The sequence below is a fragment of the Jaculus jaculus genome, chromosome 5 (genome assembly GCF_020740685.1).
Source record: "Jaculus jaculus isolate mJacJac1 chromosome 5, mJacJac1.mat.Y.cur, whole genome shotgun sequence".
Lineage (NCBI taxonomy): Eukaryota > Metazoa > Chordata > Mammalia > Rodentia > Dipodidae > Jaculus > Jaculus jaculus.
The window spans coordinates 123,394,365-123,419,944 of record NC_059106.1 but is presented as its reverse complement, the minus strand read 5'-3'; the positions used below and the strand labels follow the sequence as shown (position 1 = coordinate 123,419,944).

At 47.1% G+C, this 25,580-nt stretch overlaps 1 protein-coding gene across 3 annotated transcripts; it reads left to right on the top strand.

Moving 5' to 3' along the window:
• The first annotated feature begins 612 nt into the window (after positions 1-612).
• Positions 613-25,580, top strand: Trib2 (tribbles pseudokinase 2). Of its 3 annotated transcripts, none has more exons than XM_004665679.2 (3): positions 613-697; positions 6,819-7,111; positions 23,233-25,580. In XM_004665679.2, exons 2-3 carry the CDS (start codon positions 6,957-6,959, stop codon positions 23,699-23,701), a joined length of 624 nt encoding a protein of 207 aa, XP_004665736.2. In that variant the 5' UTR covers positions 613-697; positions 6,819-6,956; the 3' UTR covers positions 23,702-25,580. The 3 variants fall into 3 exon arrangements, with proteins under 3 accessions (XP_004665736.2, XP_004665735.2, XP_045005973.1); XM_004665678.2 differs by lacking the exon at positions 613-697 and adding an exon at positions 718-2,342; XM_045150038.1 differs by lacking the exon at positions 613-697 and adding an exon at positions 4,342-4,360.

Sequence of the window (25,580 nt, the reverse complement as noted above, 5' to 3'; positions counted from 1 at the left end):
AGGGAAGGAGGAGCCTGTAACACTACTAAGAGAACGCACAAGATTCAGGTGGACTTGAGAAGCGCTGGAGATAATGAAACTAATTCTGGAAACTGCAGGCAGTAGTTCTGCTGCAAGCGCACTCTTGGGAAAGAAGGGCAGAGGGGACCTGATGCTCCGAGGCTGCCATTGCTTGCTGGCTGTGGGAAAGCGCAGGAAGTACAAACAAGGTCCTAAGTAGACCTGAAGTGACCACACGACCGGGTCGGAGGTGGGGATAGTTGGGAAGCCCAGCATCCTAGCCCAGACTGCCCGCCACGGGGTGCGTAGCCAGGCCAGGCATGCCAAGGTGGCTCCCGGGACGGCGGAAGGATACTACATTTTGTTTACCTCGCCGGCGCCCGGCGAGTGAGGGGCGAGGCCACCTCCGGCGCCCCCGGCCGGGCGCCGCGACGGCGATGGTAGCCGCCCGCGGACGCTGGGATTCGCTCGCCGACTGGCCGCTGCGAGCTTGATTGATGGGCGCCGGGCTCAATGACTGGGGCCCCGGCGCGGGCGGGCGGGCGGGCGGGCGGGGCCGACTCGGGCGAGCCAGCGGCGGGGGCGGGGGCTCCGTGGAAATGTGTCGGTGACATTGAATGGGGAGAGGGAGCGCGAGCGAGCCAGCGGGGCGCGCGCGCGCACTCACAGCGCAGCTCGCCCCGAGATCCCCGGCCACGTAAGTAACTATTAATACCGCCTCGCCGGGAGATGCGGGCGTGCTGAGCGCCGGGATTGGCCTCGGGCGCCGTCGGCCATCCCCTTTAAATTTTAAATACACAGACCTTTCCTACCTCTGGGTGGCAAGACAATAATAATAATAATAAAAGAAGGAAAGCCGTCGAATTTTTTTTTTCCTCCAAAACCTGCCTTGCGGGGCAATTTGGGGTTGGGGCACGGGGAATCCGAGGGCTTTGCAACCTCTGGTGCTCCGGCGGGAGAGGAACGCCGCGAGTTGGCAGGGTCAGGGGAACATCCCCTCCCGCTCCCACACTCCCCAGCCCCCGGAAGCTCGTGCCGGGGGGAAATCGGAGTTCATTGATCCGCCCAGGTCCCCCCCGCCCGCTCTTCTTGCTTCATTCGGAGGAAGATCCGGGACGCGCGCGAGCGACGCCTGCATGAGTCGGTGCTGACCTCCGGGCAGGCGCGGGCTGAGCCCTGGGCTTTGTCGCCGGTACCTGTGCCGAGCCCGCGCCGCAGCTCTGTGCCCAGCTTTCGCAGTCTTTTGTTGGTACCGCTGACCGCTCCAAGTTCAGTGCTCCTTGCTATTTTTCTTTTCTTTTTTTCTTTCTGTTTGTATTTATTCATTTATTTATTTATTTATTTATTTTGGAGAGCTCTTGGTGGTTTTGGAAAAGCCTCAGACGCCATCTACAGTTAAAACGTAGGTAACTGCCCTCTCCGGCACCCCCCTCTTCCACGCCCCCCACCCTTTCCACCAAAAAAGGGGGTGCAGCGCGGATTCTGGCTGCGGTGCAGTCGCGAGCCGGCGGACCCGTGCTTATTTCCTTTTGCTTTTTGTTTGGTTTCCAACGCGTGGAGAGCCAGCTTCCGCCGCGCGCTCCCCGAAGCCTGCACAAAACTCCCGCAGGGCTTCTGCGCCCCGTCTGCGGTTCGAAGGCAGCCCGGGGACCGCTCTGGAAGCCCGGCGCTGCAGCCCGCGTCCAAACGGCACGCTAGCTCCTACAGACCCACGCTGGGAGGAGAGAGAGACCCACCAAGGCCAAGTGCGGCGATCCCGCCTGGCGCTGGCTGCTTTGGGGTAACAAAAGGACCCTAGTCGCCGACCGACCGAACACCCTCGGGAGCCGGGCTCGAAGCCGACGTGGTTGTGGCCAGTGGCATCTAAGCCGGGGCTTCCAACTCTTTCTCCACATCGTCCCCTCTCCCATCTCCTCCCCTCTCAATCCCTTCTGCAATCTGTGACACCGAGGCTCCAGCAGCTGCTCTCGCCTGAGACTCATTTCTCCAGCGGGGGTTTCTTTCTTTTCTTTTCTTTCTTTCTTTTCTTTTCTTTCCCTTTTTTTTGTTTGTTGTGTGTGATCCCCACACTCATGAACATACACAGGTCTACCCCTATCACAATAGCGAGATATGGGAGATCGCGGAACAAAACCCAGGATTTCGAAGAGTTGTCGTCTATAAGGTCCGCGGAACCCAGCCAGAGTTTCAGCCCGAACCTCGGCTCCCCGAGCCCGCCTGAGACTCCGAACTTGTCGCATTGCGTTTCTTGCATCGGGAAATACTTATTGTTGGAACCTCTGGAAGGAGACCACGTTTTTCGGGCTGTGCATTTGCACAGCGGAGAGGAGCTGGTGTGCAAGGTAAAGGGGCCAGGCGTTTGTGGGTCTGCTTTTGTTTTGTTTTTGTCTTTTGAAAAGATTCCTGGTCCTTTGGAAGGATGGGGGTTGGGGGGGAGCCGGTCGCCAAGCCTTCCCCTCCAGGAGAGGGAGACTTGCCGGGTCATCATCCGTGGTCTTGTGAAGCGGGCTTATTTGTGTATCTGTTCACGTTGGACTAGTTGAGAAGTTTTCAGACCGTCTCAGACAATGGGGCGGGCTGCCGCGGGGGCGTTTTGGGGAGAGCCGGCCAGGGAGGGGAGGGAGGACGGCAGGACCGCGCGGGGGCGCGGACACGCGTGCTTCCTTCCCGAGGCTAGTGGAGCTGCGGCGCGGCGCGCGCGGGGCCGCGTACTGCTGCTGCCCCGGGGTTTTTCTCTATGTTGAGCCCCCTCCTCTCCCAGAAGTGGTTAGGGAATCCCAGGTTCCTTTCCGACGCTGCTGAAGACTGGATGGCTTTCGCAGCCATTGTTCTTAGCAGGTGTGAAACCTTTGTTCCAAAGGTACTCTTTAAAAGAGACACAAAAGATGTCCCCTCGGGCTGATCTCCCAGCCCCAGCTGGGAGAAGGAGTTTACGCCGACCTTTCTTCTGCCTGGAGCCTGGAAAGGAGAAAGGAGGGTGGGGGTGGAGATCTGATCCCAGCACACCTTTGAACAGTGAATCTTTGGCTCTTTCTTGTCTTGGATTCATTTATTTATCTTCATCTCTAGACTTCCTTGCCTACGGCACACCCCCCTGTCCCAGCCCCCCCCAAACACACACACACACACACACACACACACACACACACACCTTTGCTTGTTTGAAGGCTGGCTTTGGGAGCCCCCTGTACTAATGTCGAGGACACTTCAGTTTCCTTTTTGTCTTTGACCCTGAACAGTGACAGGTTTGTGTGTGTCTGTCTTTGTGTGCACTCACTGACCAATGGATGAGGAGGGTGAATAGTTGTTTAAAAAAAATACAGTCAGTTTTCTTCTACAGTAGAGCACAGTGGTACCTGGAACGAGACATACATGAAGGATTCATTTCCCCTAGTTTTAGATTTTATCACTGTTGGCCTTTTTGGGAGGGGATGCAGTGGGCATCCATGCCACCTTTGAAATGGCACTGTGCACATCTGTGTGACAGATACTGCATCACACTTTCCCCAATAACCACAGACTGCTTTGTGAAGTAGCCTTTCATACTGGGTCGGAGTGCTTCGTTATAGAAAGTGGGGCTGTGGTGATTGGCAATTGGCTTTGTGATTGTTTAGTTTCCACTTTAGGGGAGATCAGAGACCTTAAATATGGCTATTTGCATTTGCTGAATATTTGTATTTTGCATCATTTCCAAGTTTTTGAGACTCAGAGCAACTATGCCCAGTGAACCAAAATTCAATAGGCAACTCAGCCGAAACCCTGAAAGGTTGTACAATAGGGTAGTCATCCTTTGAAATGAATGAGTTCCACAGAGCTGCCACCTCTGATGAAATATGCACAGTCACCCAGCTGTAGTGTTTCCCCTCCTTTTGCTCAACTTAGTCTATAGCATGCTAATATTTTTCAAAGACTGGAGCTACTTTTGTAAAGCCACTGTGCAGCCAGACACTGCAGGAGCATCTTGCTGTTACTTCTTTGTCTAAAATCAGGGATGAGTCTGACCTTTATTGTTTTTTATTTTATTTCTTTTTATGTTCAGATCCTTTCAAGACATATTTCACTGTGGGTTGACCTTACAGTGTCATTTGCAGATTTGCTCTTTGGCCCAAAACTGTACTTAATCTGCTGGTTTAGTTATTGCGGAGATTGAATCAGCCCTTCACCAATTACAGTGTGGCTGCCAGTGGATTTAAGTGCAGGATCACTGTTCTGTTTGACAGAGGTCATCCCTTTACAGTACAGCAGCTTCTGTTTTCCTGTCTTTACCGGAGATGATGTGGGTGACTTCTTCCACAAGCATAGCTGTATTCAGGAAGCTTCAGGGGACTTCTAAAAGACTGATTCTGTGAGCTGCCCTAAGGTACACATTGTGGGCTCTTAGCTTGCTTTTTAGTGAAATCTACACATTAAATCAAGTTCCTTTTAATGTCTTAGGAAGCTTTGTGTTGACCCAAGAAAAATGTCTGCAAAAACAAATCTAATGTAAAGATACTGTTTACTATATGGAAAATCTTATAGGGTACTCTGAGAGGAGAGGGCTTTCAGGAGTATAAGGAAATCCTGCAACCTTGCTTATTGTCTCCATGAGGCTACTTTGGCTAGCCAGGGGGAGGAAGGACATTTAAAGGGTTTTCTTTTTCATAAAAAAAATGATTGTAGCTACTGTGCAGAATGACATAATTACTAGTGTGGCAAAATGGACACTAATTGTTTTTGCAAACATTATTAATGTGGCCTAATCTTGTTGCCTTATCTGAACTGTCATATTATGTAACTGGGGTTCCAAATTAAACACTTAAAAGGAGCAGGCATCCAGGCTTGTGGCTTGATTTTTCCTTCAAAGGTGATGGTTTAAGTACTAACCCGAGCCCATAAATACCTGTTATAGCCACTAATAAAAGTTTGGCTCTTTCCCGTTTGGGAAGACGTCAATACTTCTCTTATTTTTCATTTTCTGGCCACCATCTTGGAATTTTGCTCACTTGTACAAAGGGTATGACTACCATTGGAAGGAGTCACGAATATTTGTTATTTTTCTTTAATTCTCTGACCCTTTCGGTTTTCAGCAGTGGGGTGGGCTAACAGGCTAATGGTGCTGAACAGAAGGAAACTTTTATTTTTATTTTTTAAAAGGCTCCTGCAACCAGGAAGTACATTATAAATAATCATAACTGTAGGCCCTGGCGACAGAACCCACAGCCTGGCACTTCAGAACAGATCACACTCATTACATAACGCAGCCTGTTGACATTAGCCACTGCACTGTGTTTATTCCTCGATGAAATATCTGAGGCTTTCTGTCTTGTTGCCTGCTGTGTGGGTGCTAAAGTTGACAGGAGCATTTCAGATTCCTAATTGAATGGCTTCTGAGGTCACCATTCTGAGGTCATCATTTGACAGTATCAGGGTGTGATTTGTGGTCTCTGGAGAGGCTGAAGTATTCATTCTTAAATTCTAGGGTGTAGTGGCAGCAGCTGTGCTGCTTTCCTGAGCTGTCTCATTATGGTTCATTCACAGCGTTACTGTTAACTTTGCTTCCTCAGCCCCAGTTAGCACCAGCCCCCTTGAGGTGCTTATTGTCCCTGTTTGACTCACAGATTTTTTTTTTCTTTTTTAATGCTTTCGGTGACTTAACTCCTGGATACTAATATTGTAGCTTGTGTACCTGGATTGGTACAGAGGGAGTCCCTCAGAGGGATTCCAGGATCCTGCGTGCCTTTGAGAGTGGGCATCTTCTGTCCTCAGCTGTCCTCTGTCCTCATGCAGAGAAGGGGGACAAAGCTTCCTGGGTGGGCTCAGGACCCAGAAAAGATGACAGTGTCTAGGCCAGCATGTTTGTTCATTTGCTGATGTTTCTGTGTGCTTCGTCTGTCCCATCCACTTTAGCTGTGATCCGCATCATGGTCAGGGGGCTTTCTTTTTTAAGCTTTCCCCCCACCACTTTATAAAATGAAGATGTGTGTTCTCTGTAAGGAAAGACGACTTGGGAATGTTAGTGATTGTGAACTGATTCCTTAGATCAGATGATTAGGGCCTTTCTGGTGTGCAGTCTTTATAGAAAAACACCCCTTTGCCAGTCCCATGCTCAGCACACACCACATTCTCCCTGGAGCTAAGGAAACCACATTCCACACTGGGGAGGGCACTGATTTAGTGCAGGGCTGGAAATGAATGAAGATTTTCCTTTTCCAGCCTCAAAATTCCTGTGCAGTATGCATTACTCTTAGGTCTGTTTCAAACGGTATCGATAATACATTTTTCAAACAACAATGAGATGGCATTTCACGGGCTAATTCTGATTCATGGAAAATCATTGCATAACTGGTTCATTGAGTTAGATATCTGGAGGGAAGAAGGAAGCTAGCTAGCCTGCTTCCCTATTGAAAAAGCCTACATCCTATTCCTAGCTTAGCCACTGGGGGCGGAGTTTCAGTTTAATTTCTGAACCTCAGTTTGCACATCTGTGGAATGAACTCACTAAATTTAAATTAAGCAAGGTCTAGTATTTAGTATTTTTAAATGAGATATTGTCTTTGTCCCTGGCTGTTTACTTGCCTTTGTTTTCCTATAGGCAGGTTACTTGGGCAGGATAATGAAACCTATCATGTGCCTACTATCTTCATTTTCTTCCAGCATCCTCCCAGCACTGAGTTGAGTTTCCTTTGTGCATTTTACACATGATGATTCAGAGGTTTAGACAGGATACAAGCCCTGTTCCATGCACCTTGTCATCTCAAAAACACAAATCCATGGGGGGGGGTGTAAGCACGCTATGGTTTTGGAAGTTCCTCTGACTTGTCTTGTTAATCCTTTCCTAGGTGTTTGAGATCAGCTGCTACCAAGAGTCCTTGGCACCCTGCTTTTGCCTGTCTGCCCATAGCAACATCAACCAAATCACCGAAATCCTCCTGGGCGAAACCAAAGCCTATGTGTTCTTTGAGCGGAGCTATGGGGATATGCATTCATTTGTTCGCACTTGCAAGAAGCTAAGGGAGGAGGAGGCAGCCAGACTATTCTACCAGATCGCCTCTGCTGTGGCCCATTGCCACGATGGGGGGCTGGTGCTGCGTGACCTCAAGCTGCGGAAGTTCATCTTTAAGGATGAAGAGAGGTGAGTAGGCTCCACCCTGTGAAGATGCACGTACAGTGACTAGCCTGCTTCCACATGGGTTGCATGAAAGGCTGCAATGAGCAGTTTTCTTGTTTTTCTGTCTATTGTCCAAGTAACGGTTAGCATGCTCAGAGGGGGAGAAAGGATAATACTACAGGTGTTAAGTGCCCTCAGAAACAAGGAGCCATTGCTGTAAAGTGTCGTGAAATGTTCAAAGGACAGGTGTTGGGAAAGTCTGTGGCCTGATGAATGAATGTGTGTGATCTGATGTGATGAACTCTGGATGTGGCTTCAAACCGGTAGGGCATTTTCAAAGTCAACAAGGGCCAGGATTTAAAGTTTCTGTCCATCAGAGCAGCACTGCCTAGAGGCAGTGTATAAATCCATCGCCCTTCCATGGCTCTTTCCTGCACACGTAAGGTGGAAGGACTAATGTCCTCAGTACTGTGAGTATGGAGATGAATTAGGCCCCTGGACCTATGAAGCAGGTAAGTTCTGGGTCCTGTGAGAGCTGGGGTAGGCTTCAGGTCTAACTAGAACTTGAAGGACTACGAGAGCTTTTACAGAAGTGACTGGATTTCAGACTTGGAAGAGAAGTCTCTTCTAGGCAGTGTCAGAAGAACTGGCCCCCCAGGTGCCTGTGTGTGCACTGGGAGCGTCTGGCTATCACAGGAGGCAGCCACACAGGACCATGAGCATCATGGTTCTGACATTAACTCATTACATTACGTTTGGCTGACCCTGCTGGAGAACAGCTTTCTCTTCCAGCTGACTTTAATTGTAAAATTCCCTGGAGCAGTGTGTGTTTTTAGAATGTGCTTTCTTAAAGTGATGGAGACATCCAATGTATAGCTGTTGCTCACCTGTTTACTATGTGCTTTTGTTTTTATTTATTTATTTATTTAAGAGTGATAGAGAGAGAAAGAGAGAGAGGGAGAGAATGGGCGCACCAGGGCTTCCAGCCACTGTAACCAACTCCAGATACATGCATCACCTTGTGCGTCTGTATATGGTCCTGAGGACTCAAGCCTTGAACCTGGGTCCTTGGGCTTCACCAGCAAGTGCTTAATCACTAAGCCATCTCTCCAGCCCTGTTTTTTTTTTTTTTTTTTCCTTGTTCACCATGTTCTAAGATTTGGTTAATAGCCTCTCCACATCAGCAGGGTCATGGATATTTTGGATACTTAGGACTTTGAGCATTCTATCCTCCTCCAGGGCTGGTAAAGACAGTGAAGTTGACGTACCTCACAAAGCTCACCAGGGTGTCAGGAGCATAGGATACCAGTGCAAATACACGTCATTCACTTACTGGCAGCCATTTCTTCCAGACTGTCAGTGTGTCTGACACAAATCTTGTGACCAGCCCGTTTCACCTTCCAGTTCCTTTAATAACTAGCACAATGGTTATATTTTCAATGCATTATTTTCAGAACTATAATATCATAGAAATGAGTGAGATCTAGTGATAAGTGCTTCCCCATTCTCCCACTCTAGTGTGTGTATTGTGTGTGTGCATGGTGTGTGTGTGTGTGTGTGTGTGTGTGCATGTGCATGTTCATGAGTGTCATTGTGGGTGTGAATGTGCCGTGGAGCACAAGTAGATGTCAGAGAGCAGCTTTAGGGTGCAGGTTCTTGCTTTCTACCTCCTTTGAGAAAGGGTCTTTTGTTGTTCACAACTGCTTTTGTCAAGCTAGCTGCTCCCTGCACCTCCCAACCCCCACGCACATCCCCAGTTTCCAGTGGATTCACCTGTCTCTGCCTCTGTCTCTCCTGTAGGCATCATTGGCACTACAAAGGCCTGGCATGGAGCCTTCGTTTATTTAACGTTGGTGCTGGGATTTAATGGCATGTGCTTTTGTGGCACGTGTTTTATCCACTGAGCCATCTTTCTAGCATGCCTCCTCATTTTTTCAATTTCCATGGTTTGAATTATTTGGGAACCTAATGTCTAGCAAGTATTTGTGGCTTAGCAAAGGAAAAGAGCCTACTGTTACTTAATTCAATGGAATAATTTCATGGGTGTTTATAATCCAGCATGCAGAGGGTTTCTGAGCTTTGTTGTGACCTTGGGCTGCCCCCAACCTCCTGTTCTTCATTCTTTGTTGTCATGACACTACTGTTTTCAAGTTTTAACACCAAGTCTCTGCTTTGATTATTCTGATTTAGAAGGTGAATGAGTATCAACCCTCAATACAGTGTTAACAAAGATCTGCTTTACCATCTTTCCTTTTTCACTTACAAAAATAAGAGGCAACGTTTATTGACCTCTGTATATTTATAGTTCAACTTACTTAAATCTCTATGAAGAGGGGAGAGTTATCATGGTGTGTGTGTGTGTGTGTGTGTGTGTGTGTGTGTGTGTGTGTACACTTGTGGTGGCAGAGGAATTCAAGGCTTTACCCATGCTAGGCAAGCACTATCTATCTAGCTATATCCCCAGCCCAAGTATTTTGTAGCTAGCAGCTCTTGTGGAAAACAGTGTGAGACCAGGAGTCGTTGGATTTCATTGAGTCTCTCACCTCCCATGCGAATTATGGTACATGCAGTGAAAGAATCACATCTTTTTTTCCTTACTTGTAAAGTTTGGGAAACAATGGGTTAAACTTAAAAATTTTGAAAATGTAAACTGTGTTTTCTAACCATATGAAAACATATGAAAAAAGTATTGTAACAACTTGGAAATACTGCTTCATCAGACTGCTCATTTATATAGTTACATAGTAGTGTCTCTCTCTCTTTCTCCCTCCATTTTCTTGAGACAATCTTGCTGGGTTGCTTTGGAACTCAGGGTCCTCCTGCCTTAGCCTTTTGTGCACTGGGATTACAGGCCTTGGCTCCCATACTTGGCTCAACCTTCTCTTCCTGGATCTTGAGACTGATAAAGAAAATGAAACATTGTTCAGTAGAATTGTCCCAGCCCCACCTGGTGGAGAAAAATACCTGCCTATCAGCTAACTCAAGTGCATAGGCTTTATATTGCAAACGGTCTCATACTGTACTGATAGCCACCCATGAACATGTTCTTAGTGGAACTTTCAGTGTCCTAAGTTCAATTTCCCACTGTAGCAACACCAACATTACACTCAGATGACCTCCCCAAATCATATTCAGACTCATGGCCAGTGTGCCCTCTGCTCTTGTGTTGAGTTGTCAGCAATTCAGATGCTTCTGATTTCCCTTTAATTTATTTAGGTTCTAGAGTCAAGTTCTGGCTCTACTGCTGGTTAGACCTCAGATCTTGCGAAATAAATCTTTGAGTGCTTCTGAGCTTCAGTTTCCTCAGGGCAAGACATAATCATAGTTTCCCTAGAAGGTGATTGGGAGCCTTCAGTAATTTATATATTTATATTTATATATTTATAAGCACTCAATAACCAACAGCTGTTTCTGAAGCCATTGAGAAAAATGTCCTTATGGGAATGTAGTCCAGTATCCTTATAGGTAGGTTCATGAAGAATGAAGTCCCTCTTATTGGCACCTTTTTCTATACAGTGGAGCCTTCATCTGTAGGAATTGATTCCAGTCACATCCTCCTTTCTCTTTGTCTAATGATTATCACTGAGTCAGTACTGAAGGTATGACTCTCAGGTCAAGAGCATCTGGAGTAAAACCTGAGTCTTCAAAAGATCACTAGGTTGACCAGATGTCTGCAAGGAAAAATAGGTCTTTATCTGGCTTAAACTATCTGTTCTGAACCAGCCATGGGGTGTGAACAATGTCTTGTGCAGACTCAGGCCAGAGCGCCTTTTCCAGAGCTCTTGGTGTTTCTTTGTTCATCTCACCACCAGCTTGAGCAGCGTGTATAGGAAGTGGATCCCCAACTTCAACTGAGCTTGCCCCAAGGAACACCCTTTGCACCTGCAGTTCCTGCAGCAGAGTTTGCAGTGGGCCATGTGAGAGGTGGGGCTAACCTGGAAGGAAAACCTCTTTAATCTGGTAAAAGGCAGAAAATTTTGCCCTCATCCTGACAGGGGCACTCCAATGCCCTCTAGCCTCCTTTGTGTTATTGGATGACTTGCTTGCTCATCCTATTGTTAGAAGCCCTGTGATTCAGGTCTTTTTTTTTTTTTTTAAATATTTTTATTTATTTATTTATTTGAGAGCGACAGACAGAGAGAGAAAGACAGGTGGAGGGAGAGAGAGAGAATGGGCGCGCCAGGGCTTCCAGCCACTGCAACCGAACTCCAGACGCGTGCGCCCCCTTGTGCATCTGGCTAACGTGGGACCTGGGGAACCGAGCCTCGAACCGGGGTCCTTAGGCTTCACAGGCAAGCGCTTAACCGCTAAGCCATCTCTCCAGCCCCAGGTCTTAATACAAGGCCTGAGTTTGGGAAAAAGCCAGTCTGGGTTCTAGGGCCTGCTCTCATTATGGTTAGGAAATTTAACCTGGACAAGTCACCTAACTTCTGTGCCCACCTCACCTCATCTATAAAATGGAACCCAACCACAAGACCTAACTTACAAAAATGAAAGGACCCAACACAGTCAACTAGTGTTTGGCACCTAATAAGCCTCTGTAAGCAACAGTAACTCTTGCTGACCTTGGTTCTTCCATGACTGTCTTCAGCCCTTTATGTCATTGCATCCTTCTCCTCCTAATGGAAATGGTGACAGTGACCCTTGTTTTGTTTTGTCCAGCTGGATTTTTCTCCTGAGACAAGGCTTCTTGCCACCCCTAGGCTCCACCCTCAGTCTCAGATCAGTGTTGACATTTCCTTGCACAGAAATGCACCATGTGAACCAAGACAAATGCCTCTTTACATCGTGCTGCTTTGGTTAAAAGATCCTTATCTCTTGAAGTGGCTGGTTTCATTTCCTCTGCTGTGTGGAAGCTGATCAGTTCAGTGTCCGCTTCTGCAGGCTGGGAGCTGGGACCTTCTGTAGAGACTTGGGAGGGTATGTGAGTCCTGTGCTTCCCCTACTGGCGGGGGCTTCTCCCTACCAGGGCAGGTCAAGACCCTCCTTCTGAGGCTTTGGTATCAGTCTTGGCTTTCTTTAGAGCTTCAGACTGTCCCCACCTCCTCTGAGGTTTCTGTATCTAACAAAGGATTCAGGGCATGCATTAGAGCCCTGGAGACCAGGCTCAGCTTTTCTTTCATTAATAGCTGTATTCATTTTTCTTCAAGTTATAGGTACTATTTTAGGGAAATACCTTTCTTTTTTGCATTGAAGAGACAGAATTCTTGGGAAATCCCCATATTTAGGTAGACTTAAGTGTATGTCCTTTCATCCCTGGCAACCCTTAGGCAAGGTTGTCTTCACTTCACCCTGCCATACAAGGCTCCCTGGGGTGGATAAGTGCCCTTCTCTTATAGCAGTCCCCTGCCTGTGGGGCAGTTCATCTCCTACTCTGTACTTGTGGGCTAATGGCCCATGTGTACATCTCCAGGCTATTGCTGCCTTCTATCCCTGCTGGGTCTCAAGCTTTCTGGGGACTGAAGCTAGTTCTCATTCATTGTTCCTGGAACATGGTGAGCACTGCTCTTTGTTGAATAAATTAGAATCTCCTTTTTTGGGTAGGAGCAGCTCAGATTGGATTCTAATGACAGGATTAGAGAGGCAGGGATAAATAGAAATCATCTGAATGTAGGTCGTTGCCTAGAATGGAAGCCCAGAAAACTTATAAATCCCCATGGAGACACCTTTTCAAAGAGCTATTTTCAAAGTTGCACATTAAAAGAGAAATTAACCCATTGCTGCCATTTTGATTTAATGATTTATGCCTCAGTAACATTTATTTAAGATCTTCCTTGCTTTCAGTTTTTTTTAGGAAGGGTTTTGCTGATCACCAGGACAGCCAGCTGTTTTACCTGAGGCTCTGTACCTGGAAGGAGACTGCCTTGTGATACTCTTCAGCAGTATTTCTGGCTGGGCTTTTACTGTTGTGTTTAAACAATTGGCTGATGAGTGATTCTGGGGCCCCAGGCAAACTAGCAACCGAGGAAGCTGATGCAGTGCTAAATCTTTTAGTCACATGATCTCTCCTCTGCCTTTCTCTCATCTCCTCTTCTCTCTTCTCCTTTCCTCTCCTCTTCTCCTTTCCTCTCCTTTCCTTCTTTTCTGTTTTTATTTTTATTTTTTTTTATCTTCTTCTTTTTGTGACAAGGTGTTGCTATGTAGCCTGGCCTAGAATTCATTCATTATGTACACCAAGCTGACTTGAATTTGCAGCAATCTTCCCGCCTGGGATTATGAGTGTGCACCACCTAGCCTAGGATCTCAGGTACAGTGCTGGCTTTACGTAAACACCTCAAGGTTGTGCATCATATAAAATGAGCCCAGGCTTGGAGAGATGTCTTAGCTTTCCAGATGCACATGTTGGCACATGTGTCTGGAGTTCGTTTGCAACTGCTGAAAGCCCTGACATGCTCATTTTCTCTCTCTTGTTCTCTGTTTCTATCTGGCTATCTATCTGCCTCTTTCCCTCTCTCTTTGAAATAAAAAGAAATTAAAAAAAAATAAAATGAGCTCAAATCCTTTAATTTTTTATTTTTTGGTTGGGAGAACTGTGTGCACTGAGAGGACTGAGCAGTCAAAGTCTACCTGAAGCTTGGTTTTCTGAATATCCATGGTGTTTATGGACGTAACCACCAGTTAACCAATCCCATGGGTAGTCCTGTGCTGTTCTCTTCTATGAGCTAGGTTTTGTTTAGTTCACAAGGCTCTAAAATGGGATTCATTATCTTTCCCCCATGTCCTACCCAGTACTTACCATTTTAAGTACATAATGCATGACAATTGATGAAGTAGATATATCCATAGTCCTTCATGCCCCAGCAGCATAAATGTTTTAAGAAAAATTCTGGCTATATTGTATTGGAGGTGGAAGGCGGTGAATGAATGGAAACACTGTACATTTCCTTTCAGTTTCTCTAGCTGATAGAAGAGTCCAGCCCTTTGGAAATTTCTCTGGACTCCAAACATTGCTTTTAAGTATTTCTTGACGCTGTCCTTGACTCCAAAGCAGAATGGTAGGGCTGCTGGCGGTGGACCTTGGACACTTGAGTCACAGCATCTTGTGAACATTTATAGTACCTGCTGTGTCATGTTGGCAGCACTAGGTGTTGGTGTGAGAATCAAGATACCAAAGTTCTTGCCGGTGGCAGAGATACTAGGATAGTTGTTTCATTGTGCCAACGGTAGAGATGGATCATCATGGTGGTGGGCACCTGGGAAGGGCCTGGTCTGCATCTGTGGTGTATAAGGGGACTATCCTGAAAGTGAGCCATGCCCAGATGCTAGAAGGAGCATCCTGCAGGGAAGGAAGTGCCACAAGGAGGCTGAGGTTAGAGCCTTAGAGGATAGATTCTGATCTTGAACTTGATCTGAAAGCCAGGAAGAACTGCTGATGGTTTTTTTTAGACTGCTGGGACTGGGTTAGGGTATGTGAAGGGCAGACTGTGGAGGGTAAGACCAGGAGCCTGTGCCTTAGTTTAAGGGTACAACTTAAAAGTGGTGGTGGATGGGTGGAGAATCCACTCTTCCTTTTGTCTTTACAGATGAAGAAATCTATCAGCAGGTCTAGGTCCTTAACCTGAGTCCCCCAAAACGTAATAATGATACACCCAAGAGCAGGACCAGGCTATCTGGCTCTTAGGCCTAGTTAGTATGTGTCTAAGCCATATGTAGGAAACCTTGTTTTTGGACCACCTGCCAGATGGAGTGTCCCATCTGGCCCAGGGAGCATATTGAACACATAGACTCATGGCATTTCCTCAGCCCTGCTACCACCTTATTCCTGGGACCTAGAGAAGAACTTTCCAGACCAGGAACCAGTCTGAGCAGTGGGGCACTGATATTTCATGGTGTTCCTTCCAGCACTGAGCTTGGAGAAGCTTTGCTGAGAGGTGAATTGATTTATCTGGGGCAGGAGGGGTCCTTTAGAAGCCACTTGTAAGTGCAGAGACTAAGTGGTGAATGGAGTATTGATGAGGGTTCCAATGACCACTGCACTGTCTTCTGGTTTGGGTTGCCCATTGGTTTCCATGATGACAGGAGTCAGGAAGCCCTGAAGTCTCAGGCTGCACCACGCAAGGGGAAGGCCCTCAAGGTGGAATGGCTTCTCTGTGGGTCCAGTGGTCATGTTGACTGAGAGGTGTCTTGGAAAAACATTTGGGTCTGTTACTCAGATAGCTTTCTCATCCCATCCCAGCTAGTTCCTAACAGGTCCGTCTCAGATGCCGATACCTGTGTAGTGGTATTGTGCATCGAATGAGTGCGTGAACCCCACCTCCCAGGCTGAGTTGTGCTAGAAGGTGTGCTGTCATGTAGATTGGCCACACCGCTGGCATCCTTCTGTGGAGTTACCTGGCAGTCCATCTTGGAGGATTTCCCCAAAGGAGCGATCTGCTGCCACCCTGCTCCCTTGTGTGGCTCCAGGAAGGAGGTGAGCGGAATGCAGAGCATACTGGACTTGGAACTCAGGAGGCTGCCACAGGTGGCTGTTGGGAAAAGCCATGTGCAAGAGGCTACCCTGCTGTAGGATGGCTCTTCCCTGGCTCTCTGTTACTTGCCTTAGTGGTCCTTTTGTCTGCACAGCTGATCTGGCCACAAATCTACCTAGTAGAGCCCAACTTGGCCTGCAGCTGACCTTTCCTCTGGACCCTTAGCCTGCCTGGACCCTGGCCTGACAACCTTCTGTGACTTTGATGGCTGTCATTGACCTCTGACCACTGGATTTCCTGTCCCTGCCAGGCCCACTTTGGCTGAACTCCCAGCTCAGCCCTACCCTGGCCCACCCTGTCCTTGTGTCTTCCTGTCCAGAGCTCACAGTGACTCTTAAGGGCTTCAGAGCACAGCATGATGGCTTGCTGCTGAGATCATTCTTGCTGTTGTGGACAGAACACTTACAATTGGAGGATGAAAACCTGGACTTGAATCATCCTAGCTCTGCTCTCACTTGGCAAAGCCACTGCATTCTAGACTTCACTTTCTTCATTCAGTAAGTGGGCAGGTCCAGCCAGCCTGTCTGCATCATGAATTTGTGGATGTATGTGCTAGTTTCATAAGTGTCCTGGTACTGAATAAAGCTTGCTCCATGTGTCTGTATGTACACAGGGCCTCCCTTTGAAAATCTCTGGCAGTAAGTAATTTCGGGATCTTTGTGCCAGTATATATTTGGAACTGACAGTATTAGATTCCTCTTAACACTAATTCATAGCTCAGCCTGTACCTTGAAGTAATTCTCTGTATCCCAGTTTCCTTATTTGTTAAAAAGTTTGAATATAATTTTTATTTTTGTCTTTAATTTTTGTTTTGAGGCATAAAAGGCAGGCTGTAAAATTCCAAGCATCTTGCACTTTCTTAATGCATAGCTGCTTGCTGCTCTTAATATTGTTGAATCCTGACTATCAGGATGCCACGTGGGAAGTGTTAAAATCCTGACAGCTACAGTCAGGAATTCAATGCATCTGGTTTTATGTGGGTCCTAGGGAATTGAACTCCTGTCATTAGGCATTGCAGGCAAATGTCTAAACCGCTGAGCCATCTCTCCAACTGGACAGTCAGGAATTGGGAAGCTAGAAGAGCCCTTTCCATCACCTGTAGTTATTTGTTCTTACTTTTGCAGAAAGGAAACAGCTGGAAGAATGTGGGTTCACAGTAGCTAGGGAGAGTCGGTGGCTGTGGGAACTCCCAAGGCTGTGTGGGAGTCAGGCTTTCAGGACAACCTGTGCTATTGCACGGATTCTAGGAGAGGAATTGTGTCTTGCTGGCCATAACTTCCTCAGCTGGCACTGGGCTGCCCATCACTGAGGCAGAGGAGGCTGTTCCCATGAGGGTCAGCTTACAGAAGGCCCATTGGGGATCTAGCTCCCCGGCCGAACTCAGCCTGCCCTTGCTCTGTGCTGACTCACAGGGAGCTTGTGTTTTTGTCACCACCATCCCTACCCCTCCATGCCTACTTCCAGGAGCTGTCTTCTTTATAGTCCATCTCTAGTTCTGCCACTTCCTCCAAGCACACTCTGAAGACCTGAGCTAGGCACACAGCAGGGGAGAACATCTCTGACAAGCGGAGAACAAGTGTGCAATTCCCAGGAAAGAATGAGGTAAAGCATTGTGTCTGTCTACTTCCGCCTGCCTGTGGCTTGCATTCAGGCTCGCTCCTTAGTCTTTCCAGAGTGCCTCTCGGGGCACCCCTCTGCAGCAAATGCAGCCACCGACACCCAGGGTCAGTGAGTGGATAGGCAGCCCTGGCTGGGTAGAGATGTAGGGTGGTGTCCACATAGTTGCCACCATATTGCATGCAGATTGCCATGCTTAGCCCTCCTGGAGATCCTGTTTTGTATTATTTCATTTAATCCTCACCAAAACCAAGAAGATCTCCAGCATCTAGTTTGGGAGCTGAAGCAGAGTGAATGTTCCTTGGGTGTCTGTTAATGTCTCAAAGATTCGTGGGCTGTTTGAATACCAGGTCCACAGATGGTGTGGTTGAGTTTTATGGAAATGACTTTGCCAGGTACATTCAACATCCCCAGGTTACTTGGAGGACACTGGAAGAAGACTGTCCATCAGTGTCATTACCGTCTGCCCTGGTGCCTAGTTATGTGCTCCCTGTGCACATAGTCCTATGAGAAGCAGCAGCAGCATTGCCCAGTTCCCATAGACAGATGCCCAGCCCCGGAGCCCCTTGATAGCTCCTGACAGTTGCACAGCAAGACGTCAGGCACCAGGACTGGAAAGCCAGCCTCCTGCCTGACTTCTGCCTGCCTCCCCACCCCCACATGGTGAGCTTCCCCGGAAGGCCAGTGTTTAAAGACAGAATCCAGACCTACTTACTATGAGTGATGTAAACAAGCTCAGGATGTTCCCCAGGAGGGGCAAGGTCAGAGAATGCCTGTGAGGGCTGCATTTCCTTCTCTTCTTTTCTCTACTGTCTTGCCTGGTGTACAGATGTTCTTTAAGGAAGCCACAGATTTCTTCCCCAAAGCTGACTATCCCCAGGCCAAGGAGGCTGCCCACCTGGGTGGAACCTCAGTCATTCAGTGATCTTGTGTGTCACTGGCTGCATTTACTGCAGAAGAGTTGGCCTGCTCTACCAGCCTACTCTGCCCTTGGCCATCAGACTCCTGGTCTTCACAAAGGAATCATCTACCTGCCTTAGTAGTTTCTATTATATATTTAAAGAGAATTGAAGTGTAGACGCCTACATGTGCCAGGTGTTTGACATTAGTTGTTTACAAAAGGCCGGAACTTGAACTTGAAGCCGACTTCGGCACACACTCTGCTGTCTGGGCTGGCCTGGTTATGGGCGTAGCTCATTTGGCTGCAGCTACAGCACTTGCTGCGTCTGCTGAGCCGTAGCAGCTCTGGTCCCTGAGACTGTAACACCTCTCCCCATCACATTCCAGGTGCCTGGATATTTTGATTTATTCTCCCCCTCCCTTGACCTCTGGTTATCTCTAGCTAAGGCCAGTCTTCTTTTCCTGGTCAGCATGCTGGGGCATCAAGACCATTTTATTGTAGCGATAATCCACTCAAAGCCAGGTGTGGATCTAGGTGTGGAAGGCACAGTAGCAACTCTCACCCAAACAATAGTATAGGGACTGTGAACATCAGACCGTGTCAGAACAAGTGTGGAGGATTGTGGTGGCTGGCAGGGCTACAATGCTTCTTTGCGAAGAGTGCACAGGCAAGGCATCTGTGTCAGTTACTTACTACTGTGACCAGGTGGCTGACAAGAAGCAGCTTAAGGAAAGAAGGCTTTGTTTTGGCTTACACGTCCAGGTGGTAGAGTCCATCATGGTGGCAGGAGTGGGGAGCCAGTTGGTCACCTTGCATCCCCAGTCAGGAATAGAGAGAGAGAGGGAGAAGGGGATGTGGAGCTGAGCCGTCAAACCTCACGGCCCATCCCCAGTGACTACGTCTCTGTCCCACCTCCACTGCCTAATGATTCCACAGCCTCCTCACACAGTGCCCCCAGGTTGGGACCAAGTGTGCAGATTAGATGAGCCTGTTGGAGACAGTACACATTCAAACCACAGCAGCGTCTGTGATGCTCTTATTTGAGGAGAGACCTGCACACGGTGAGCTACGCACAGCTGTGGGAAAGCACTCCAAACATGGGACAGCGCAGGCAAAGAGGGTCAGAGCCAAATACTGCCTGTGAGGCACAGCGGTGTCTAGGGCGCAGATGGAGTGGGAGTGCACCTGGGAGGTCAGCCCAACAGCACCGGGCGGGCGGGCACTCGACAGCCATGGCAAGAACACCGGGCTCCGTGTGCCTGAGCCTAGACACCCCTGGAGGGCTTTGAAAGGGGAACTCTGCTGAAATATGAACTTTCTGCCTCCAAGACTTAAGTTCGTTTCCCTTGACTCACAGGTGGGAAAGCTTATCATTATTCCTGTTCCTTCCTAACATAGCTGCAGCTCTTCCCAGGGTTTCCCTGCTGCTGAGATAGGGAAGCTGGCTGAGGAGTCTTAATTGTTCCCAAAGCCAGGCAAAACTATTACGGGTGAGACAATGAGAAGGAAGCTCTTGAAAGAACCCCTTTAAGCCTACAGTTTGAGATGCCTCTTCACCCTTGGATTTCACAGACTAACTCTCAGCCCCCCTCCCTCTTCACCAGTGTCTTGGAACATCTGGTGAGGCTGGTGGTCACTGCCACCTAAGATTAAAAGAAGCTGGAGGAAAGATTTGTTTATTTATAATCAGCTCAATTCCAGATTAGCACAGCAGGATTCTTCTTATTTTTCTTGCATAGCATTAGTTATAGGGGCAGGAGAACATGTATATGGGGGATTATTCTAGAAAATGGGAAAGGAAATCAAAAAGGAAAAGACATGTTGCTGAATGTTACAGAATCCAAATCTCAAAATGTTAGACCTGTCAGAGAGACATTAAGACTGCCTTGCCCAGATGGTTCCATGACAATGTGAGTGTATACCCTGTTACTGAACTGTCACTTAAAAATGGTTAAGATGCCAGGTGTGGTGACGCATGCCTTTATTATCACCATGAGCTCAAAGCTACCCTGAGACTACATTGTGAATTCCAAGCCAGCCTGGGCCAGAGTGAGACACTACCTCAGAGCCCCCCCCCAAAAAAAAAAAGGTTAAGATGATCAATTTTACTTAGTGTTTATTTTGGCACATTAAATAAAAAAAAATTAAAAACACTGCCTTCTCCAGTGGACCACTCTAAGACACAGAAACAGAAAGATGAGTGACTTAGCCACAAGGCAGGTGAGCAATGGAGCCCTGCCCCTGAGATCACAGTCATGTCTTCTACTAGATGGAAATGGGTGTCGGGAAGCAGTCACTTCTTGGGTTTTAGTTTCTATGCCATCTATAGCTGAGGTCCTGCACTCAGCGTCATCTTGCTATACCTTCTGCAGGAGAGCAAACTCCCAGAAGCTTTTTATGTAGTCTTGCCTTTCCTCTGAGATGTAGCTGGTGGCTCTTCAAATAAACATGAAAGGTTGAGATGGGCAGGCCAAGAGAAATATAAACTGGAGGATGGCCTTGGGCCACAGGATCTGACTGCGAACCATGGTGGCTCCATTGTTGTTTTGCCCAAGTGCTTGCTTGTTCTGCTCATCGGAGCTCCGTGGCACGTCCAGGCAGGCAGGGTTGAGGCTCGGATGTGTATGTACCCTTTAGGATGTAGGGGCCAGTGGTGTGAGTGCTCAGGTTCTCAGAGATACTTTTGAGCCTCAACTTAAATTGCTACCTGCCCTAACCACCTTCTCAGCAGGCCTCCAGGGTGAGGTGCTGTGGGATTAGCTGTTTGTGGGGCAGAGAAGGAGGGTGCTCTGCTGTGGCTAGGAGGTAAGGAAAGGATTTCACTTTCAGTCATTGGAAGGCAGTATATAGATTTTTGTTCATTTATTTTGGGATGTTTGTTTTAGACAGGGTTTGATGTAGCCCATGCTGACCTTGAACTTGCTGTGTGAGGAAGGCTGGTCTTGATCCTCTTTCCTCTACCTCCATCTCCTGAGTGCTGGGCTCACAGGCATGTACCAGGCCTGGGTGCAGTATGTTTAATCTTTCATGCAAAAAAAAAAAAAATTAGGAAAGAAAACTAGCAGGTATCCTCAAAAGACAGCTGGGGTGAGGTAAGAAGGCTAGGCCAGGCATGAGGGCCCTGGGTCTAGATAGATGGCTCTTGGGTCCTTTTAAGTTCAAGTACAGCCTTGGATAATACTTTGCATTCTGGTGCACATCTTCCACAGTATATCAAGTATGATGAGCAACTCACTTCCAAAATTATTTGCTGAATACTGAATATCTTTATTTCATACTCAGACATACCCTTAAGCCTTCCCATGTTAACCATGGACACTAGATATCAGGGCCTCAGTGTAATGCCATTGTCTTTGTTTCCCAGCACATGTGGGGAAGTTTTATGTTTACAGTAGTCATTGAAGGGAGGGTAAAGTGTGGGGAGAGGCTGAGTAGTTTGAGAAAGGTCTGATCATATTTCTGTCAAACTCATACCCGCCCAGGTACACATTCATATGAAGAATAAAAATTACACATGTGCTGTTGGTAATAAGTACTAGGGAAAGGACCTGAAACCTCGGGAGTGTGATAAGCAGGACAGGGGAATAGTGTCATCAGAAATTATGGGCACAAGGATGGATTTTTTTTTGCATGTATACATGTATGTGGTATATGTGCATGTGTGTGAAGTCCAAAGGTCAATGTCAAGTGGCTTCCTCTGTTGCTCTCTACTTGATTCTTTGTGATAAGCTCTCTTGCTGAATCTAGAGCTCATCAAAATTTTTGTACCTAGCTAGCCAATGAGCCCTAGAGATCTTCCTATGTTTGCTGCCCCAGCATTGGGATTATATATTACCATGCCTGACTTTACTGAGGTCTTTCTGCACAGCAAACACTTTACCCACTGAGCCCTGTCACTGCCCAAAGAAGGGCTTGATGCAAGGAAATTAGTCTTGCTTGTGTTCTAAAGAGAAACACGGTTATAGTAGAAAGAACGGCACAGTCAACCTGGAAAGATAGGGGATTGCAACCTCTCTAGTTTTTATCTAAAAGGCTTTGGGAACATTGCTCAAATTCTGTAGGCCTCAGTATTTTAATTTCGTAAAACGAATGGTAAAATCCTATCTACTCAACACAAAGTAGTGGTGGTAATGTGGTACCAAAAAGGTAATGCAGAAGGTCTTTACAGTGTAACCTGCGAGTTTGTAGCCACTGGGCTGTTGTGGGCTTTTTCTTTCTTTTGTTTTTTTAGAGAGAGAATTGCCATGCCAGGATCTCAGTCACTGCAATCAAACTCCAGACACTTGAGTCACCTCATGGTCATGTGCAACCTTGAACTTGCCTCACCTTTGTGTGTCTGGCTTATGTGGGATCTGGGGAGTTGAACATGGGTCCTTAGACCTCTCAGGCAAGTGCCTTAACTGCTGAGCCACCTCTCCAGCCCTATGCTGTGGGCTTCTTACTTGGTTAGGTCTAACTTCACATCCTGTGATGCCTACCATGCAAATGAGGCTTTAAGAAAACATTAAAATCTCATGGCTCATAGGATTGATGGTTTGCTTAGTTGCTAAGGAATTGAGTTGTCCAATAGATCTTAAATTTCATGAAATCACACTACTAGAACTGGGGAGATGGCTCAGCAGTTAATAACTCCTGCTGTTTAAGCCTGAAGGCCTGGGAAGTTCCTTCAGTACCCACAGAAAAGCTAGGTATGGTCTTGTACATCTATATACCCAACCCATGGTAGGCAGAGATGGAGAATTGCTGGGGTTCGCTGACTGAAAAGGGCACCACTGAGTGCAAGGAGAGACCCCATCTCAAGCAAGTAAGCTGCTGATCAACAGAGAAGAACAATCCTAAGCTGTCTTCTGGCCAAAGCACACATACCCATTACATGTGCAACTGCACACATGTGCATATACCACACAGAACATACCACTATACACATATTCTGCATGCACAGTGACACAAAAGCACCCATAAAGACACCGTGTCAGTCTCGTTCCGCTGCATGACCCCAGCCCTGGATTCATGCCTAAAAGGCAGGATGCTGACTGTGTTGTGTTTGTCTGGCCAGATGAATGAATGGATGCACAGAGTTAGCAGAGTTCTGTTACACACATGAGTAAAGGTATTTCCATCCACCCTTAGAATTTCACACCTTCCTTTTTTTTCAACAGGACCCGGGTCAAGCTGGAGAGCTTGGAAGATGCCTATATTCTCCGGGGAGACGATGACTCTCTCTCTGACAAGCATGGCTGCCCTGCATACGTCAGCCCAGAGATCTTGAATACCAGTGGCAGCTACTCAGGCAAGGCAGCGGACGTGTGGAGCCTGGGAGTAATGCTATACACCATGTTGGTGGGGCGTTACCCTTTCCATGACATTGAGCCCAGTTCCCTCTTCAGCAAGATTCGCCGAGGCCAGTTCAACATTCCAGAGACTCTGTCGCCCAAGGCCAAGTGCCTTATCCGAAGCATTCTGCGGAGGGAGCCCTCAGAGCGCTTGACCTCACAGGAAATTCTGGACCATCCTTGGTTTTCTACAGATTTTAGCGTCTCAAATTCAGGATATGGTGCTAAGGAAGTTTCTGACCAGCTGGTGCCAGATGTAAACATGGAAGAGAACTTGGACCCTTTCTTTAACTGAGATCATGGCCCATGGAGACTCAGCAGGTACCAGGAGCGAGAGAGGGCCCCAGAAAAGAGTTCTTCCGGGACACAGGTGGCCTGGCTGGACAGCAAGACAGATATTCGCACTCATACATTTCTTGGTTCAGAGGAGGAAGACCTTCCAGGAGCTGACTGGACATGTAGCATGTGGGCAGGACATGTGGGATGGGGTAGGGATCGAACAGACAGGGTTCCCCCAAGCTTCTCTTTCCTAGCATAGCCTGGGAGCCCTGCCCCTTGCCTGTTGGGCACTCCCACCTACCCCACTTTTCATTTTGTTCAGAACTAGTTGCAGATATTGATAGAATTGAAACTCTGCCTCAAACATGTATCTTGGCATTGCACTGTTAGCATTTAACTTCTTGTTATGATTCAGGGAAGGAATAATTGGCCTAGGATTTTTTTTTTTTTCCAACAAGTCAACCACCCATGTGATAGATAATAGGAGTCACTTAAAACCATGATTCGGTGCACACAGACTGACCTGGAACCCGGGTGCTAAACTAAAAGAAAACAAAAGTCCAGTTGCTGTTCCTTAATCGCTCTCCTTATTTCTTCTAAATAAACTGTTCATATCCTGGTTAGGAAATGACATGTTAGTGCTTTGCTCCCTGAAGGGGGGAAAAATATCTGTTCTTTAACAGACTCTTCTGTTCTGTATCAATTGGTTTATGACAGGAAGCTATTAGAAGTGAAATTTCCAGATGCATTCCCGCTATCAGACCAGGGGAAGAAGAAAGGAAAGGAGAAAATCCAACTCCTTTTTCATTTTTGTTCTTCTAAAGGGTGAGGGTTCACAGAGCAGACATTCCTGTCTGCTCAGTTGATGCTGAGGGCCCGAGAGGGCGGGAAGCTCCTGGAAGTTCTCTGATGCTTTTGCAGAGCCAGTCGCAGTATACACTTTTATCTTTGCTTCATGGGAAACTAGTGAAACAAAGCAGGTTGTCCCATCCGTATAAAATACAGGGCAGCTATTTTGTTTTCTATAGGAAGGATGATCCTTTTGGCTTGGAAGGCCCTCTAGTGTGGACACAAGGAGTGGAAAGGGGAGTAAGCTGAAAGCTAGAATGATATAAATACAAGCAGCTCTCTATCCCAGTACGCACCTTTGTATTTTCAAGAAGTCTTCTATTTATTAAGGAAAATGTCACATTGTGATGTATTAAGCCAGTACTTCAATTACGGGTCGACTTGGGGTGACGTGTTACATGCTGTAGTTAACATTTATGATTTTTTTCCTTAAGTATTTCTGTCCCTGAAATAATCTTTTATTTGGCTTTTCTAGATAGCTTTATTTGATTTCGAGTGGCAATTTTTTTTTTTAATTACGGCTTTTCTATTGCTGTATGATACAGAACTCTTTTGGCATAAATATTTGTGTTTCCAGTACCTCAGTTTGGATTTTACTGCCTGTATATGTTTTGTGAAATGGTCCTGTTTTGGGGTAGGTCACACGTGGACTCTAGTATGTAAATGTACTTGAATCTGTGCTTCATTATAGTACGTGGCATGTGTGTGTGGACTTCTGGATGCTTCATGCCTGCTTAGCAGGAGCCCCTGTCCCCAGGAGGGTGGCTTCCCAGTCATAATTAGAAGACAAGGCTGCCACGGACTTGCCCTTGATTCTCTTTTGATAACAGAAGATATAGAAAGAGGGTTTTACATTCTGAAGATGGTGCTGTGGCAAGAAGGACCCTTTTTCTTCCCTCTCCCTAATTTTTTAAGTACTTGGTGGGAGGAAAGATTGGCGACATGCATGGTGGGGATCAATGGCCTCTGGTGCTTTGTCCTGTATCCGGTTTAATGTTTTCGTCCTAATCTCTTCAATCAATAAAATTGTGCGTATTTAACTAAAA

Excerpts from the sequence above, each read along its gene's own strand:
- Trib2 (XM_004665678.2), top strand. The coding sequence starts at position 2,073 with ATGAACATACACAGGTCTACCCCTATCACAATAGCGAGATATGGGAGA. Across the intron at positions 2,343-6,818 it reads GAGAGGAGCTGGTGTGCAAG|GTGTTTGAGATCAGCTGCTA; the intron begins GTAAAGGGGCCA and ends ATCCTTTCCTAG. Across the intron at positions 7,112-23,232 it reads ATCTTTAAGGATGAAGAGAG|GACCCGGGTCAAGCTGGAGA; the intron begins GTGAGTAGGCTC and ends TTTTTTCAACAG.